Source organism: Lineus longissimus, chromosome 12, assembly GCF_910592395.1.
Source record: "Lineus longissimus chromosome 12, tnLinLong1.2, whole genome shotgun sequence".
NCBI lineage: Eukaryota > Metazoa > Nemertea > Pilidiophora > Heteronemertea > Lineidae > Lineus > Lineus longissimus.
In genome coordinates this window covers 12,685,609-12,700,466 of record NC_088319.1, presented here as the reverse complement: position 1 = coordinate 12,700,466, position 14,858 = coordinate 12,685,609, and the positions used below count along the sequence as shown (strand labels likewise).

The following is a 14,858-nucleotide window of genomic DNA, read 5'->3' as shown; positions in this document are numbered from 1 at the left end:
ACTTCCCTTGAGGCCTGTCCTGGTAGTTTCAGATGGAGGCTCAGGACGAGGAATAGAAATTTTTTGTAGGTATCTCCATGGACATTGATGAGACCAGTTCCCTTGAGACCAGTTGCTGTCAAATGTTACATGTAAGAGGGACTATCACTACTTCTCCCCAAATCTTGTCCTCAGTTACCCCTCAGCTCTGATTGAGGTAGGGGTACTGGAAGTTGGCCCTTCTATGCCGGAGGGGCGGTATTCAATCATAAAGTATTGCCAAGACTTGGACATGACCAGTTAGCCCCTTACATGTATTTCCCCATCGTCAGATAATGCGGCATATCCTCGCATTACAATTTAGTTGGTGTCGGAATGGATAGACAATATGGTGTGTGCTCTATGATCTTCAATCAGGTGTATAGTTTTTAAATTGCCGTGATCGTCCTCCGAGATGTCTAGAAATCCACTGATCCATCAACTCGATAATTGCCCTGTCAATTATCCAAAGTGGATTCTCCATGTTAGGTGATGCAACATCAAAATTATAACGTCATTGGGACTAACCGTTCTGCAATGGGCGATAGATCGGTGAACTGAAAAGTGCCTTGCGTCATTTCCTGGGCTTTTGAATGAAGAGTGTTTTCCGGTATAAAAAAATTTCGAGGACAAACCTAATGTGACAGTACATTGGAGGTGTTACGATCTTCATGATCTTCCGGTCGTCTTTTGGGATTGGGCAAAGTGAGGAAAAACAGCAGGAGGGTAATGGTGAAAAGGGACGCACCAGAACGCAATTGTTGTCAGCTTGACGAAAATGTGGACAGAAAAAGTAACTCCGAGTGTAGAAAACTGAGATTCAGCTGTCTCCTACTAACAGAATCTAGACAGCCGGCCAATGGTCACACTACCAGCTTGACTTATTGTTAGATAAGTGACATTGTTGACTGGATAAGTATGCGTCCATCATCACATCCATGGGGGGCTATGTGGTCGAATCTGAATCTGATTTGTGGTCGCCTTGGTAACCGCCTCTCTGATTGGTGACCACATTGGAAACCTTCGCTTGTACATGTACATGTATAGGGACTGAGCGGTTATGCATGAAAAGTAGATACAAATGCAAATGAATTCCGCGCCTGCCTTCACAGGCTTTTCTGTTCGCATATAAAATCTGATAATGCTTTGATTTCCAAATTGACATTTATGTAGCTCCCAAAACTGGGACATATCATTTGCACTGAAGAATTCATCCAGAATCACCTAATTGCCTAGTGAAATGGCATTGGCTGATGTGTTGTCAATTAGTTACTAAATCATTCCATTGTCTATCAATTAGAGTAAAAGTTTGTTCCAATGATGCCTAATCTGCTTGCCACAGATCATGGTGTAACACAGCAGGTTCTCACGAAAGTGCCAAACTTTGTTGAGACTGATGCTGATATATGAGTGACTATTCTCCCATGGCAGGCGTTTGGGTCATCTTTTTGCCCCTCCACCTGCGATCAGTAGAAGCCTGCCAATGAGCGACAAAACATCTCTCATTGGCAGTTATAACAGGTACTTTCTGGGTTTGATTAGATATCAGGTGCTGCGATCACCAATTCTTGCACAGCTGCGATGACCACCGTAAATGAGAAATTTTTGTTGTGATCATGACAGCGGGTCACAGACACAGTACAACAACACTGCTAAAATGTTATAGAGTGTCAGTGAATGCAACACTAGTCTTCTGGCAGGAAGTTTTAAAGTTTTATTTCGGCACCTTGCCTTATCCTGAAACTTGGCAAGTTCTCCAATGTCAAGGGCCCTAGCACTCTCATATTCCACTTGGCAGTTGAGTTGGGACATTTTGATAGCCATACACTTCGAAGTAAAATAAGTTTGCCAAATCTCCGGGTAGCCTATGTGACTCGTGAGACCTTTCCGGGTTTGTGATGTACGTACCTGGGAATTCTAAGTCTGGTGTTGATGTGATTACAATGGTTATTCTAGGTCTAAATCTTTGATCAATAGCTTGAATTCCTGGGCTTTATTGGCTGGTGATAATTCATGCATGCCAAACGAGCGGTCAACTGCAACATGTTCACCTTGTAACTTGATAGTTGTGTTGAAGATAAATATCTTTTTGTCACCAGATCGCTGACGCTCGACAAAAGCTGAACTGTTGGCCTTTGTCTGTCTTGAGGCTTTGTTGGACAATTGACCAAGTGAAGGGCCTGGAAAGCCTTCCCAGAAAATGCAAGAACATTTCTCAACGTATAAGCATCTTCCTACAAAAAAATGATTAGGATAAAAAACGATTTGATACTGGACAGCTCTGCTGTCATCCACTTTTCTGTTCTTAGACTGTGTTTTCAAGTTTGTACATGCACCCGTCCTCCCTCCAGCTATTAAAAATCTATTCAAAATGACCCACTCAAATCTTTTTTGAGCCTTTTCTTCTCTGCCTGGTAATGTTTTGATGTGATATTCATAGATTTCTAGTCGTTCACAAAGCCGCCTTCGAGATGTGCTCGTAGGAGGATGTAAGTCTTGGTCGTTCATAGGAGTGTCAAATTTAGAGGAAAATCATGAGAATTGCATCTAGGTCTGTGCATTGAAATTGAAGTGATCTTTGGTATGATGTCAGTGTCCTACATACACTAAACGTCAAATATCTTTGGCCAGGTAGAGTAGTGATATTTTGACCTTTGATTTCAATTTCAATCTGATTTAGCATACTCTGTGTTCCGTCTTGGACAGAAGGGGTTTGTGAGCGTTTTTCAGGCCAATATGGATACGGTTTAGGGAATGGGAGTCCATCTCAAGGGGTTGGGCCTTCTGCTTGCCCTTCTGCTTGCCCTGTTGTACTTCTATGCACCTGGAACCTCAAAAACGTACATGAAGGGTATGGTCGCTTGCTCTTCAGAACAAGTAGAAGTTGAGGAAACCGAATCACTGAAAAAGATGCTTCAAGTTTCCTGTTGTAGCGCATTGTATTCAAACCAGTTGTGGAATTTTCATGTCCAACTTCAGTTCTGTTGGGCGGGTGCGTTGTGTGAATGTGTTCCAGTAGTACATCAGGTGCTTTGTATTTCAATATTTCATGAAACCGGATGCCTGTTCTGCTTGAGTAATTGACACATTTATTACTCAGTCATTTCCTTTTCAATCATTAACCTTGTGATATAAAAAGATTTGTAGAAAACTAAAAAATGTTCTACTGTAGTAATCATACATGACTGACACACACATGCAAATGGCAGGTTTTGTTCCATAGATAGCAATCCCTCATCCATACATGCCATAGGCAGGCGTCACTTCAATAATTGCCAGTCAGCTCAAAAAGTCATCCAAAATGGGTATTGCCATACAAATGTAGGTCTACAAATATAATGTGTTAGGCCATCGCAATTATCTATACACTATGCCAAAATAATTACTTCAAAAAATGTTGATTAGCACGTTCGGACTAGATCAGCCAATTTCGAAATTATCGCGGGAAACAAATCAACTGAATTCATTGAAACAATCTGCTACATAGAATTATCAATGAGGGGAAAATGGGAACATTTTAAACTTTTTATGAGTCAATTTGTTTGACTTATGACCACTTGCCTCGGTCATTTCCGGGGAGAGTTCTCGAGTGCGATGAAACGAACAGTATAGCAAACTATTTTATTTGCTTGGTCCAGATAAAAGTAAATATATCACTCTTGAGATGTTCGAGTTTCCTCTTGCAAATTTGCATGTTCACTTTTATTTGGGGTGAGTGAGATTATGCTAAAATTCGGCAGGTTTTTAGTACAGGGCTTAATACTGGTAACTAAAAGATTCTGTGGGATCCTGTCCCCGAAGTCGTGAGTTCTTTCCTTTCGCATGGGTATTTCTTTTCTAGGTTATGGCCTGCTCCATCATCATTCAATGCATTTATAATTAGGCGTGGAATTCGGTGTGTCGTTGTGGAATTCTGGGTGGGAACCTGCCCCTTTGTCTTACATTACATTAGAAATGCTAATTTAATCGTCAGTGAAGGGTCGAGTTTCTTATCCTGCTTGTGAAATAGAAGTTTACAAAAATACATCAGATTGGTTTGCTACTACCTAGTCATTTATGGCGGCAATGGGCTTTAAAAAATGGCGATTCACATGTTGAGCAACCAGTAGGGGAACCAAGCAGGGACCTCATATGATTTCCAATGACACCGTGTTCTCCTAGCCTCGGGCAAGCACTTGACCATGTTGATCATGTTTTTACAATGAGAAGTTTACTGTTCCTTGCTTTCCCAGTGATCATATCCCATTCAACTTCAGCTTCACCCAAGGTATGTGGTAAAAAAATCCAGTCTGGATAGAAAACTTTTTTCAAGAGCAAGTCAGAGTCCTTGAAGTGCATGTTTCCTCTGAAGTGGTCCACATGATTTATTGTGCTGGTGACATTAAACACTCAGCCATGAACTTGATTTATAAAGAAAATGTACGCTAGTACCATTTTAGGGCAAAATCATACTTCTGTAACCCCTCATATTGATAATGGGTGATATGAATAAAGACTAGCAAATGCTTTTATCTAAAACTCCATGTACATTTACACTAGACCTTTCTGTACAAAATTGAAGTAAAAGCATTTGCTAGACTTTATTTATATATGCCATTCTCTTAAAATTCTTACCCCAATGTCGGTTGTATAGTTGCAAAGTTGTTGGATGGCAGAAGTCCAGCAGCAAATTGGTATTGATGAAAATTTGTCATCACCTGCCACAAGGTATCATGCCTCAGTTTATAGGCTTTGGATGCAGAATCAAACATTCACTGATATACTTGGCCAGCAGATCTCATGCTCAGCAGCAAAAAAGTTGTGCATCCGGAATTTTCTAAAATTCATTTACTAATCATTCCTTTGTGTCTGTTTCTTTGCAGAATGAACTCCATCCAGGATGTAATTGACCAAAAGGATACTGGTTCTTAGCATCAGGTGAGAAATACTTCTATTTGAAGAGGAAGCACAAAGAAACATTGGCCACAGTTATGCTCTTGGAGACTATCTGGGCAGAAAGCTTCTTAATTAGATTTGACAGCATTCCACGGACTTGTGCTGATGGTTGAACAACAAGACCCTGGTGTTCCTCTCATCAGGGTGTTCTCCACTCAATATTCTTTTGGTTTAGTGGTAAGCGCCAATACCAACACTGACATGACTGAGTGAGTGAGTGAGTGAGGAATTAAGATGTTGCCAAGACACAGATAGTGCTATAAGTAACTAAGAGTTTATTCGATTCCAAGAGCCTAAGAGGGTTCATAATCTCGGAGTTCTAAGGTTTGTAACGAAGACAATTTTACAAGTCTAAATTCTAAAGACAACTCCTTGAGACATGAACACCCACAAGTATGGCTTCATTGCAAATATCTCTCAGCTAATATATATGCCAATCCAGGAGTTCATAGGCCACTCTAAGCAAAAAGGTGACAAGAAAAACATTTTCAGAAAGTATTAGGAAAGGAATGTCAGTGGGCAGGGGTCAGGACGACACTGGACGAGTGAGCGAACATCCGTGTAGAACTACCAACAATTCTTGTAAATTGCTCTTAGTCAAATGTGCTTTAGGAAGCCAGAATTATTCCAAAACTCAATATTTTGAATTAAGTTGCTTTAGGAAGCCAGAATTATTCCAAAACTCAATATTTTGAATTAAGTTCTTTTTGTGACAAGAAAATATTATGTGTTTCTTTTGTAGGAATCTTTTCACGAAGCCAAGAAATTACTCCTGATTCTTCTGTTAGAAGATTTCCATTGTTATTTTTGCATATTATGTCTCAATCTAATGTCTTTGAATGCGATTCTCTTGTTCTTCTGTATAAGCAGTTAAAGAGGTTGAATAGCGCCTCCAGAAGCAAGCAACAGCGCCACCCGTAGCAGAAATAAGAACTGCTTAGTGACGTCATGGTTTCCATATACGGCATCTCATTTGCATATTTTTACAACCTTATTTATTACGAGTTATAAATATGCCAGTAGCACGTGGATCATGCCGGGCGGCGCTGTCAAGTGTTTCCACTATGGGTTACATAATCAGTTACAAAGAGGCCAGTGTTCTAGTAAATGAAGTTAGCAATGATAGCGAAAGAATGTTAGTGTATGTTACGCAGTCAATAGCGATAGTAGTGAGTTGGAGAGAGGAGAAAATGGAAAATGGAGAGAATAGTAGTATGGATTTCGAGTCCCAAGAAGAAACTTTGCAAAGTTTTCATCAAACTGATAATCATATTCCTTCCTTCTCTGTCTCCAACAATTAAAAGTTGCTGCAGTCAATCTGATGCGTTTATCCGCGAGCGAATCGACGAGACGAAGCATTTTTCAAGCATCCGAATGGTTCCTTACAGATCCGCAAGGGGCGCGTTACCGAAAATGTTGCAAAAATCAATAACGTGATCGTAAATATTGTCATATTTTTCAAAATGAGAGTAAGTAAATGATACGCAGACGGTAAACCAATGAAAGGCCAGTATCTATTGAACCTTACAAGTGATTTGGGGGCCTTGAAACTCCTTATATTTATCAATGAAACCTTATTCCCGCCTAAGGTTTTGACCGGGCCGTCCAAAACTCCCCATTTTTTGACGGGCCATTCCCTTTAATCTTCTGTGAATCTTGAACAACAGTGATGTTGTTGTTGACATCCCTGACTGCTTTCTATCTAGGTCATCCCTCCCCTGGGTAATCAATGGTGACATTTATGTGGCAATAATGAATTGAAAACATCTGCGAAGCACTCCCATCTAGGCATACCCCACTGTACTCAAATGGACTGCTGCATCAGATTTTATGATATCACTGCCCCATTTTGATTTAGTGATGTGATGGGTTGTCCAGAAGCCACATCCATTCAACTTCGTAGCTTGGTCTGGTTTGAAAGTTGTGGATACTTTTTTGTGGACAGGAACTCGGTTAGGAGAAACACAAGAGAAAGATGGTGAAGGTGAAGAAACTGGAGGAGCAAGAGGTAAGCCAAATGACACGGAACGGAAATCATGACTTAACACCCAGTCTGAACAGGATGCCTATGTCGTTTTTTCATCTTCTTCAACGTTTGGTCCTCTTGATGGAATGTCTTCAGTCCTGAGGTTGGCATGTGTTGAGGTCATCTTCCACTGGCAAAGAAGTGCGTTTATATGGTGCTTGTTTTAGCTGGCATTCCCAATGTCCAACAACAAGATTCATTGCAAGCTCAGCCGTAAGCTCAGCTGCTGCTTTCCGGCAACTGCGCCCAAACAAACCAATGGCATGGGTATTGCCTCTTGAATACTGCCTGTCCTACATCCACCATGTCTGTCTCTCTTTGAAGGTGACCTCGCCTTTCAGTCTTTCTTCAGGTCAATACCCTGCACATCCGGTGTCTTCTCCAACAACATGCAACTTGACGATGATGTACAGAATTCTTGGTGCTAATTGAGGTTGGGGTTATTGATAAATAGCAAGTTTCATTCAATTATAATCACAATATCCACCAGTTGCAAATGGGACAGCAATAAATACTTGAATCATTCAGCAGTGTGTAATTCACGGCATGTTTTAGAAAGTTAGTTTTGCCTTGTGTTTCTTTTCTGTACCATCCTATTTTGGTTCATGGCCTGCTTCCGACCATCTATTGTGTATGGTAGAGCATCTATGGCATTTGGTACCACATGTACATCTATGGTAGTACTTCATCTATGGTATATGGTACAACGGGAGCAAATACTTCTAACTTTTTCTTGCAAGAGGTTTCCTATGTTTCGTTCAGCTATAAACAGCGACTTGATGATTAGGTGGTTCGCTCTCTCTGGAATCTATCCATCTTGTTGCTTGACGCAGACAAGGTGAACTTTTTCTCCTCATTCAAGAAAAGAGTACAAGTCTTGCTCAATCAGCGCAGATACAAATCAACAGATGCTGAGAGGTTTACTGGCAAAGTTTTCAAAAAGAAAAAAATCAAATACTGTTCTCAAGGAGAAACGCTAGGGTATATATAGTAGATCAGTGGGAAGTGGTGTTGCCACCAAAACTCAATCAAATCACGCATGGCATTTTCATCTTCCACCAAAATGTTTTGAATATGTCCCAACCTCTCTTTTATCCTGTGACTAGGCCGATGTCAAAGTGCGTCATCCCCTCATAAGGTTTATAAACACCAGATAAGAGTGAGACAAGGGACCTGCTGATGACGGTCGAATTGTTAGTGCGAGCTGAGCCCTTGGACTTGGTCGAGTAGGACACTCATTTTGGAAGGTAGAGTGGCCTGCCATTGCACTTTCAGCCACACGTCCTCCCTTTGCCTATCTCAGGGCATCAAGTCTTTAGCGATAATGATGACTGCAGGACAGGCAGTCCATTATCCAGCAGCGGGCTCAATCTGCGCACTCGTCCATCTGGAAGCCTGTTTGTAAAAGGCTACTCCAACCAATGCACATGTATATCATTTTCACCCACCGGTATGGGCGGTTATTACCGCAAATAAAGACAAACCAAAGCAAAGACACTTGTGTAGCATATCAAGGACACGTAGATTGATACTCCTGGGCGGTTATTACCGCAAATAAAGACAAACCAAAGCAAAGACACTTGTGTAGCATATCAAGGACATGTAGATTGATACTCCTGTGTGTGCCACATCAAAGACATCTGGACCATACACCACGTCAAAGATAACGATGCGAAGTCAACAGGCGGCGCCACTGTAGATTGCTGGCGGCCGTACGCTGCCTGTTGACGTTGTTGTTATTTGCCACCTCTCTCCTATGGCAAGCCGTTTGCTTCAAAAAGTCGAAATGATTTTTTTTTCTAGTCGAAATAATTTTTTTCTAGTCAAGATATTTTTTTTCATGTCAAGAAAAAAAATTTGAAATTAAATTTTTTTTTTCAAGTCGAGATATTTATTTTTCTTCTCATTTAACTTATTGAAGTTGAATCAATTAATAAAAATTTCACTGCGAGAAAAAAATGATTATAAAAATAAAAATAGTCGCTTATATCAACAAAAACCTATAGTTGTCGAAATCGTTTTTACTTGTCCCAAGACGGTGGCGCCGCCTGTTGACTTCGCATCGTTATCTTTGATGTGGTGTATGGTCCAGATGTCTTTGATGTGGCACACATAGGAGTATCAATCTACGTGTCCTTGATATGCTACACAAGTGTCTTTGCTTTGGTTTGTCTTTATTTGCGGTAATAACCGCCCAGGAGTATCAATCTACGTGTCCTTGATATGCTACACAAGTGTCTTTGCTTTGGTTTGTCTTTATTTGCGGTAATAACCGCCCAGGAGTATCAATCTACGTGTCCTTGATATGCTACACAGGTGTCTTTGCTTTGGTTTGTCTTTATTTGCGGTAATAACCGCCCATACACCGGCTCGAAATATATGCATAAAGTGGTTTGACACAGATGATGAGAGAGTGAGTCATGCAAATCTGTTCATTTATTTTAGTCTAGATCAATAACGCTGAATGCCATGTCAATAACACATGTATGTTAGTCTAGATGAGCCAGCATCAGCTGGGAATTAACCCTGCATGTTGTGCATAAATTGGTGAAAAGTCTCTTTTAAAATCATAAACAGGTGGTCGGTTAATCAACCAACTTGAAAAAACAAATAATTTGAAACCACTGGGAATTAATTTGGTATGGCTTGCATAAATGCAAAATCTGAAAAAAGTCTTCAGATCTTCAAAACTGTTTGGGAGTTGGCCCGACTGCAATTTCGAATAGGGCTTTTTAAAAACATTTCCAGAAGCCAGAAATAATATTGACAAAAAACGGTAGTTATTCTATCATAACAACATATAGCCTTCCCGAAGGAAATGAACAATCCGATGAATGCCCAGTGAGAAAAATGATGACCATGAAATAGGCCTGAGCTTATCAAAGTCTGGTAAATGTTATCGTTGTATTCAAAATGTTATCGTAACATTCTCAGATGGGCAAAGATACCTGATACTCATTCCTAGATATCATTGGATGTTAGCCTATCTGTCAACAACATGTAACTGGTTATCTTGGTGTATTCCTTCAATCTTCATCCGGATCCGGGCAACCCTTCGGGGGGGGGGGGGGGGGGAGCATCACAACAGGACTTGCAGCAGCGACTAAACACACAATAAATGAGTCCAGAAATAGTTTCTGGTTCTCAAGTGATTTCAAATATTGAACTAGTTCTCTGCAGGCTGGAGGGCATGAACCCCTAACTCGACCCACACTGTCGCAGCTACAATGTATTGGAATCTCATCGCCGTTATATTTGAGCACCGCACACAACTATTAGAATCTCACTTGTCGATGTGCACTTACAATGTGTTATCTGGTAAATAATTTCTGCATTTTATTGCTACTTTGAAAATACTAAGTGGACTGTTTATTGGAATTCTGTAGCTACAATGTAGGCTGCTATTTTCTGAGGTGTTGAAAGAATATCACATTGAAATGTTAACACATCATTTGAATGAGAAGAGTGAAAGTTTCATTTTCGCTTCCATTGAGTTGAGGGGGTGGGGGCTTCTTTCAATATACCTGGGACCAGCACATCAGATCTCATAGGGCTACCTGACACACTATATTGTCAACCGTAAAGAGAAAACAAAGCTAATGTGGTTCGCTCTTGTCACCTGTGCATAGGGGTCTCTGGCAAACATTAGTTTTAGAATATTGTAGTAAAACATTGTAGGTCAAGATGGGTGAAGCCAGAGTGAACGCAGAAATCGTTTCTCCTTCTCACGTTATGAATTGGCACTGTTGCTCTGATTCCCCACAGATCTGAATCAAACCCGTCATCATTACTGTCAGTTGTTTCACCATCATTTCTTGCCAACCTCAAATTCAATTTCTTGTTGCATCTTGATCCTAAACTATTGCCATGGTTACCACATTACTCCTCCATCAGCAACATCATTATAGGCCCTCGGGAACTGTAGAAGGTTGGGACTGGTGCAAATTCAATCAAAGGCACCGTTTGAAATAGCTAATTTGATGTGTCAGTGTTTGGTCTTCCAGTCTTCTTCAGTGGTAGGGAGGGAGTTTATAACAGCCTTTAATGAGAGCCCCTGCTGGCTCAAAATGAAGAAGTCGTAGTTTCCACTCTTGGCAGGATCACCTCAGAGTCTGATTCGTTTTAGCATCAGTGAGCTGGACATTTAACATAGCATTGCTTTAGACTTAAAATGTGATTTCCAAGCCAGGTTCCAGGGGCCTGTACTCAATGCCTACCATCCTGCTCATTGCCTTCTTGTCACTGTTTCGTACCACTTCTGTCTGTCTTGGCCTCTCCATCCAAATCATTCCACTCAATCCATTGGACTTTTATCGCAGCATCCGTGGGTCTTCACCAGCTCCATTACTGTCTGGTTGTACCAGGGTCGACCATCTTTTCTTGACCAATCCTTTCTCACAGAACCTCTCCAATTCTGTCATCCAACACATCCAAAGTTGGACAACTCTAGGCTGTCATATCATGATATGACATGTAATCATCTACACATACCAGGTAACCCAAGTATCTGGAGGGTTAAATGGCGTATTTTGGCTTTGCTCGAATTCTCGATGAGATTATTATTCCCTCTATGAAACCAATCTGACGCCTATAACACATGGTGCATACTTTGATAATATAATCTGCTAGCGGTGGAGAAGGGGAATTTGGTTGCTATGATACGTGTAGACACGAGCCGTTTCTAGGCAGCTAAAGTACATTCCCCGTTCAATATGGCCGACTGTCTGCCTGGAGTGGAGGAAAATGTCACGTTTCTGACCTTTCCAATAATTTTATCGATGTCCGTGTTGTCTTTTGAAAATAAATGTTAAGGTATCACTGTATAATTATATAAGTATTACAGTCTCAAAGCACATAACATCTGGTCCTAATCCCAATCCAGAAACGTTTCTATCTGTGAAAACCATTTGGCCATTTCCAGGTTGAGATGCAGAGCACTGGCTGACCTTCAAGATCACAAGTCAGGCACACTGGGTCATTCAACTTTGCCATCAAGCTGGGCGTCACTCTAATCTCCAGATCTTGAGATTGGAAATAGCAATAAAATGTTGCAGTTTAGTTTACAAACGTAAGATTCTCATCCTGCTGGCCAAAGCCCAACACTACCTTCCAAGCCCCATAATAATTGAATTTCCGCTCATGGCGTAAACTGCAACCTGTGTTACCCGAACCTTGTAAAACTTAGCCACTTCATTTCAGACGCTAGCCAGGCTAGTAGTTTCAAATTCTGAAGTAGCCTATAAAGGTGATAAAACATGTCTGCAGCTACTTTCGATCCTAGGTTAGGAATAAATTGGCTGTTTGCTCATGCGGTTAGAATGTTGTTGCCTCAATTTTACACTGGCCGCAGATCCGATTTTGACTCTGAAGATAGGCCACTACAAGATGTAAAGCATGAGCACCAACCATCTTTTTTGTCAGAGTTAGTCATGCACAAGAGATAAGTTATTTTGTGCCAGTCAGTATTTGGCTGATACATGTACCGACTTCGGGTTAGAGCCATTCCAAAACTAATCTTGATAGATATATTATGTTAAAATGTAGCTGACAGTGCTTCATATCTGAATGCTGTATTTAGAATGCAAAACTTGCATGGTTCCATAGAGACGTGCAAAAGCCATGAGAGTCACAGCAGAAAAGTTTATGTTTGCTCAAAAAAACCAGTAAGTAAATTAGGGCTAGGTAGAGAAAGTGACCTGCCTGGAGTGTCATGCCCACAGTGGGGCTTGAACCAGGGGCCTCTTGACAGCTATAGGAGAGTTTGATCCACTTGTCCACAGAAGCTCCAGATTTTACTCAAATACTATGGCAGAGAGAAATACTTCTCAGGCAAAACTTCCCTGAGCTACATCAAGCTCATCAGTACTTTCCTCCAACTTAGTCATGCATGCGGAAAACTGCTCCATTCATTTGGTATGCACCCGGATCCCGCGTTGAGAACACCCACAAAATGCTGTAGGGTTGTAGGCCCCTCATCCGGTTGGTCGAGATCACGGTTATTGATGAATCGGTGCGATACATGTTTTACCTGAAATCCAGCTGGCACCAGCTGGCCAAGAATAGATCACACCTGAGCGCTACGCTCATTCACCAATCATCACAAACATTCAATCATTGATCGCTTTTTTAAGTATCTTTGCTCTAAGATCCTGGATGGTTTGTGTATCGCTTACGTTCTAATGATTATTCAGTTATTGCTATCTTTCAATAACAGATCATTCTGAAGCTGGCGATTTTCTGTTGCAATTTTGGACTCAGGCGGAACCCCAAACTCACCCCCAACAGGTTCCAAATTTAATGGCACTTGCAGGTCTTCTGGGAGTGAGGGTGTATGGCCAAAACCTTATGTGTCTTGTGACACTGAACGGTGTGGCACTGCGACCCTGGTGGAGTTCTACGAATGTTGTTACGGAAGTTGTGCTCCTGCATGCATGACCAAGCATTAAAGAAATATGTTGACCCACATTCTGCTACAGTCAAAATCATGGAAGGTGAATTCCTGCTGCTAATTTTTAAAAAGAACATAGGGCAGGGGCAGGGGAGGAACCACAGGACCTGTGAAGACCCCTTGGCTAGGCTCGGTACCATGAAGTAGTTTGGAGTCACAGTTCCATGACCTGGGACACAATACACTTCTAAAACATGATGCCCAACCTTTGGAAAAACCTAAATCTGTCGGAAGTAAAAATTTCGTGGGCAGGCTTGGGTCGAACATGTTAATCATTGTCAACATGGCACGGATCTTTAGTTGAGTGTTCTCCTTTGTAAGAGGTCAATGGCTAACCAAACAGGAAGTTACATTGTCATCAGCGGAGTGGCACATGGCTTGATGAGTTGGCCTTACAAAAATGACAGATCTTTGAAAAAGTCTAATGCTCTTCGTCAATTAAGCCTACTCGATTAGGGTTTTCTGTGTTTGTGTATGGCCACTTGAAACTCGATATAGCACCTTCGTGATTCCTCTTTGTAAAAGTCTAATATTCTTCGTAAATTAGGCGTACTTGATTGGGGATCTCTGGTATTGGTGTGTCCAAGATAAGCCGAGCCGTAGGCCCTATTTAAAAAAAGAGGGTTTACTACAGTGTGGAGGTATGTCGGGCTGGGGTTGTTAGCATTGTCTCATTGGACTTGACTCGTGTCATTGTCATGTAGTGTTCCGAAGGAGCCATTCCTTATGGTTGTTTTCGCTAGTCGTTGAGTTTTCTTGTAAGCATGGCCCTAGGCCCTGTATGAATCAATATATTGGCCTTTATTCTGGAAGACTACCTGCCCTATAAGCCTACATTGAAGAGGAACATTTGATTGCTAACGGTCCTGTTCTTAGAAAGCTCGTCCAAATGAATAACATTACTCACTCGGTATGAGAAGGTGCTGCCACCTGAGCATGTCAGATTGAACTGAAATGTGTGAATGGATGTGGATGGGAACTGCTTTACTCCAGAGTTGCCAGAGCTGCTGTGGTTGAAAAGGTTTGCCTTAGACCTGTGATGACCACAGCCCTTGCTTGGGCCAATCTGCTGCCTTCATTGACCCAAACTCGTTCTCCTGCCGAAATATAAAACCTGGCAACAAACTTGCTGAATGTGAATTGTGTTGGGTTCATCTCAGTTTCTAATCACTTGGGTATGATGATCCGTTTGCACCCAATTATTCCTGGTGTTGACACATTCATCCTCAACTTCAAGTAATAAGAACTCTACCTTTCTAACTGGCTGTAAACACTGGTATCATATCATGTAAATATCCTGCCCAGGAGTTAAACCAAGGATGTACACCTTGAAAGTGGAATGGATGATTTAAAAAGTTATCAGAAGTTCCTGGAAGGTAAGTCAATTGCCAGCAAGGAAGTGTTGATTATTATGATTCGGTCGCAGTTTTT

General features: G+C 41.3%; 1 protein-coding gene across 5 annotated transcripts in view; it reads left to right on the top strand.

Annotated features, from left to right (window-relative positions):
- LOC135496451 (activated Cdc42 kinase-like) overlaps nucleotides 1-14,858 on the top strand; it is a 53,015-nt gene that overhangs the window by 3,595 nt on the left and 34,562 nt on the right. For 4 of the 5 annotated variants that reach the window (XM_064785760.1, XM_064785761.1, XM_064785759.1 and 1 more), the window contains exon 1: nucleotides 6,828-6,961. In XM_064785760.1, coding sequence (XP_064641830.1) covers nucleotides 6,929-6,961 — 33 coding nt within the window. In that variant the 5' untranslated portion in view covers nucleotides 6,828-6,928. Of the gene's footprint in view, nucleotides 1-4,880; nucleotides 4,936-6,827; nucleotides 6,962-14,858 lie in introns of those variants that run through there. The other variant, XM_064785762.1, reaches the window with a different exon arrangement.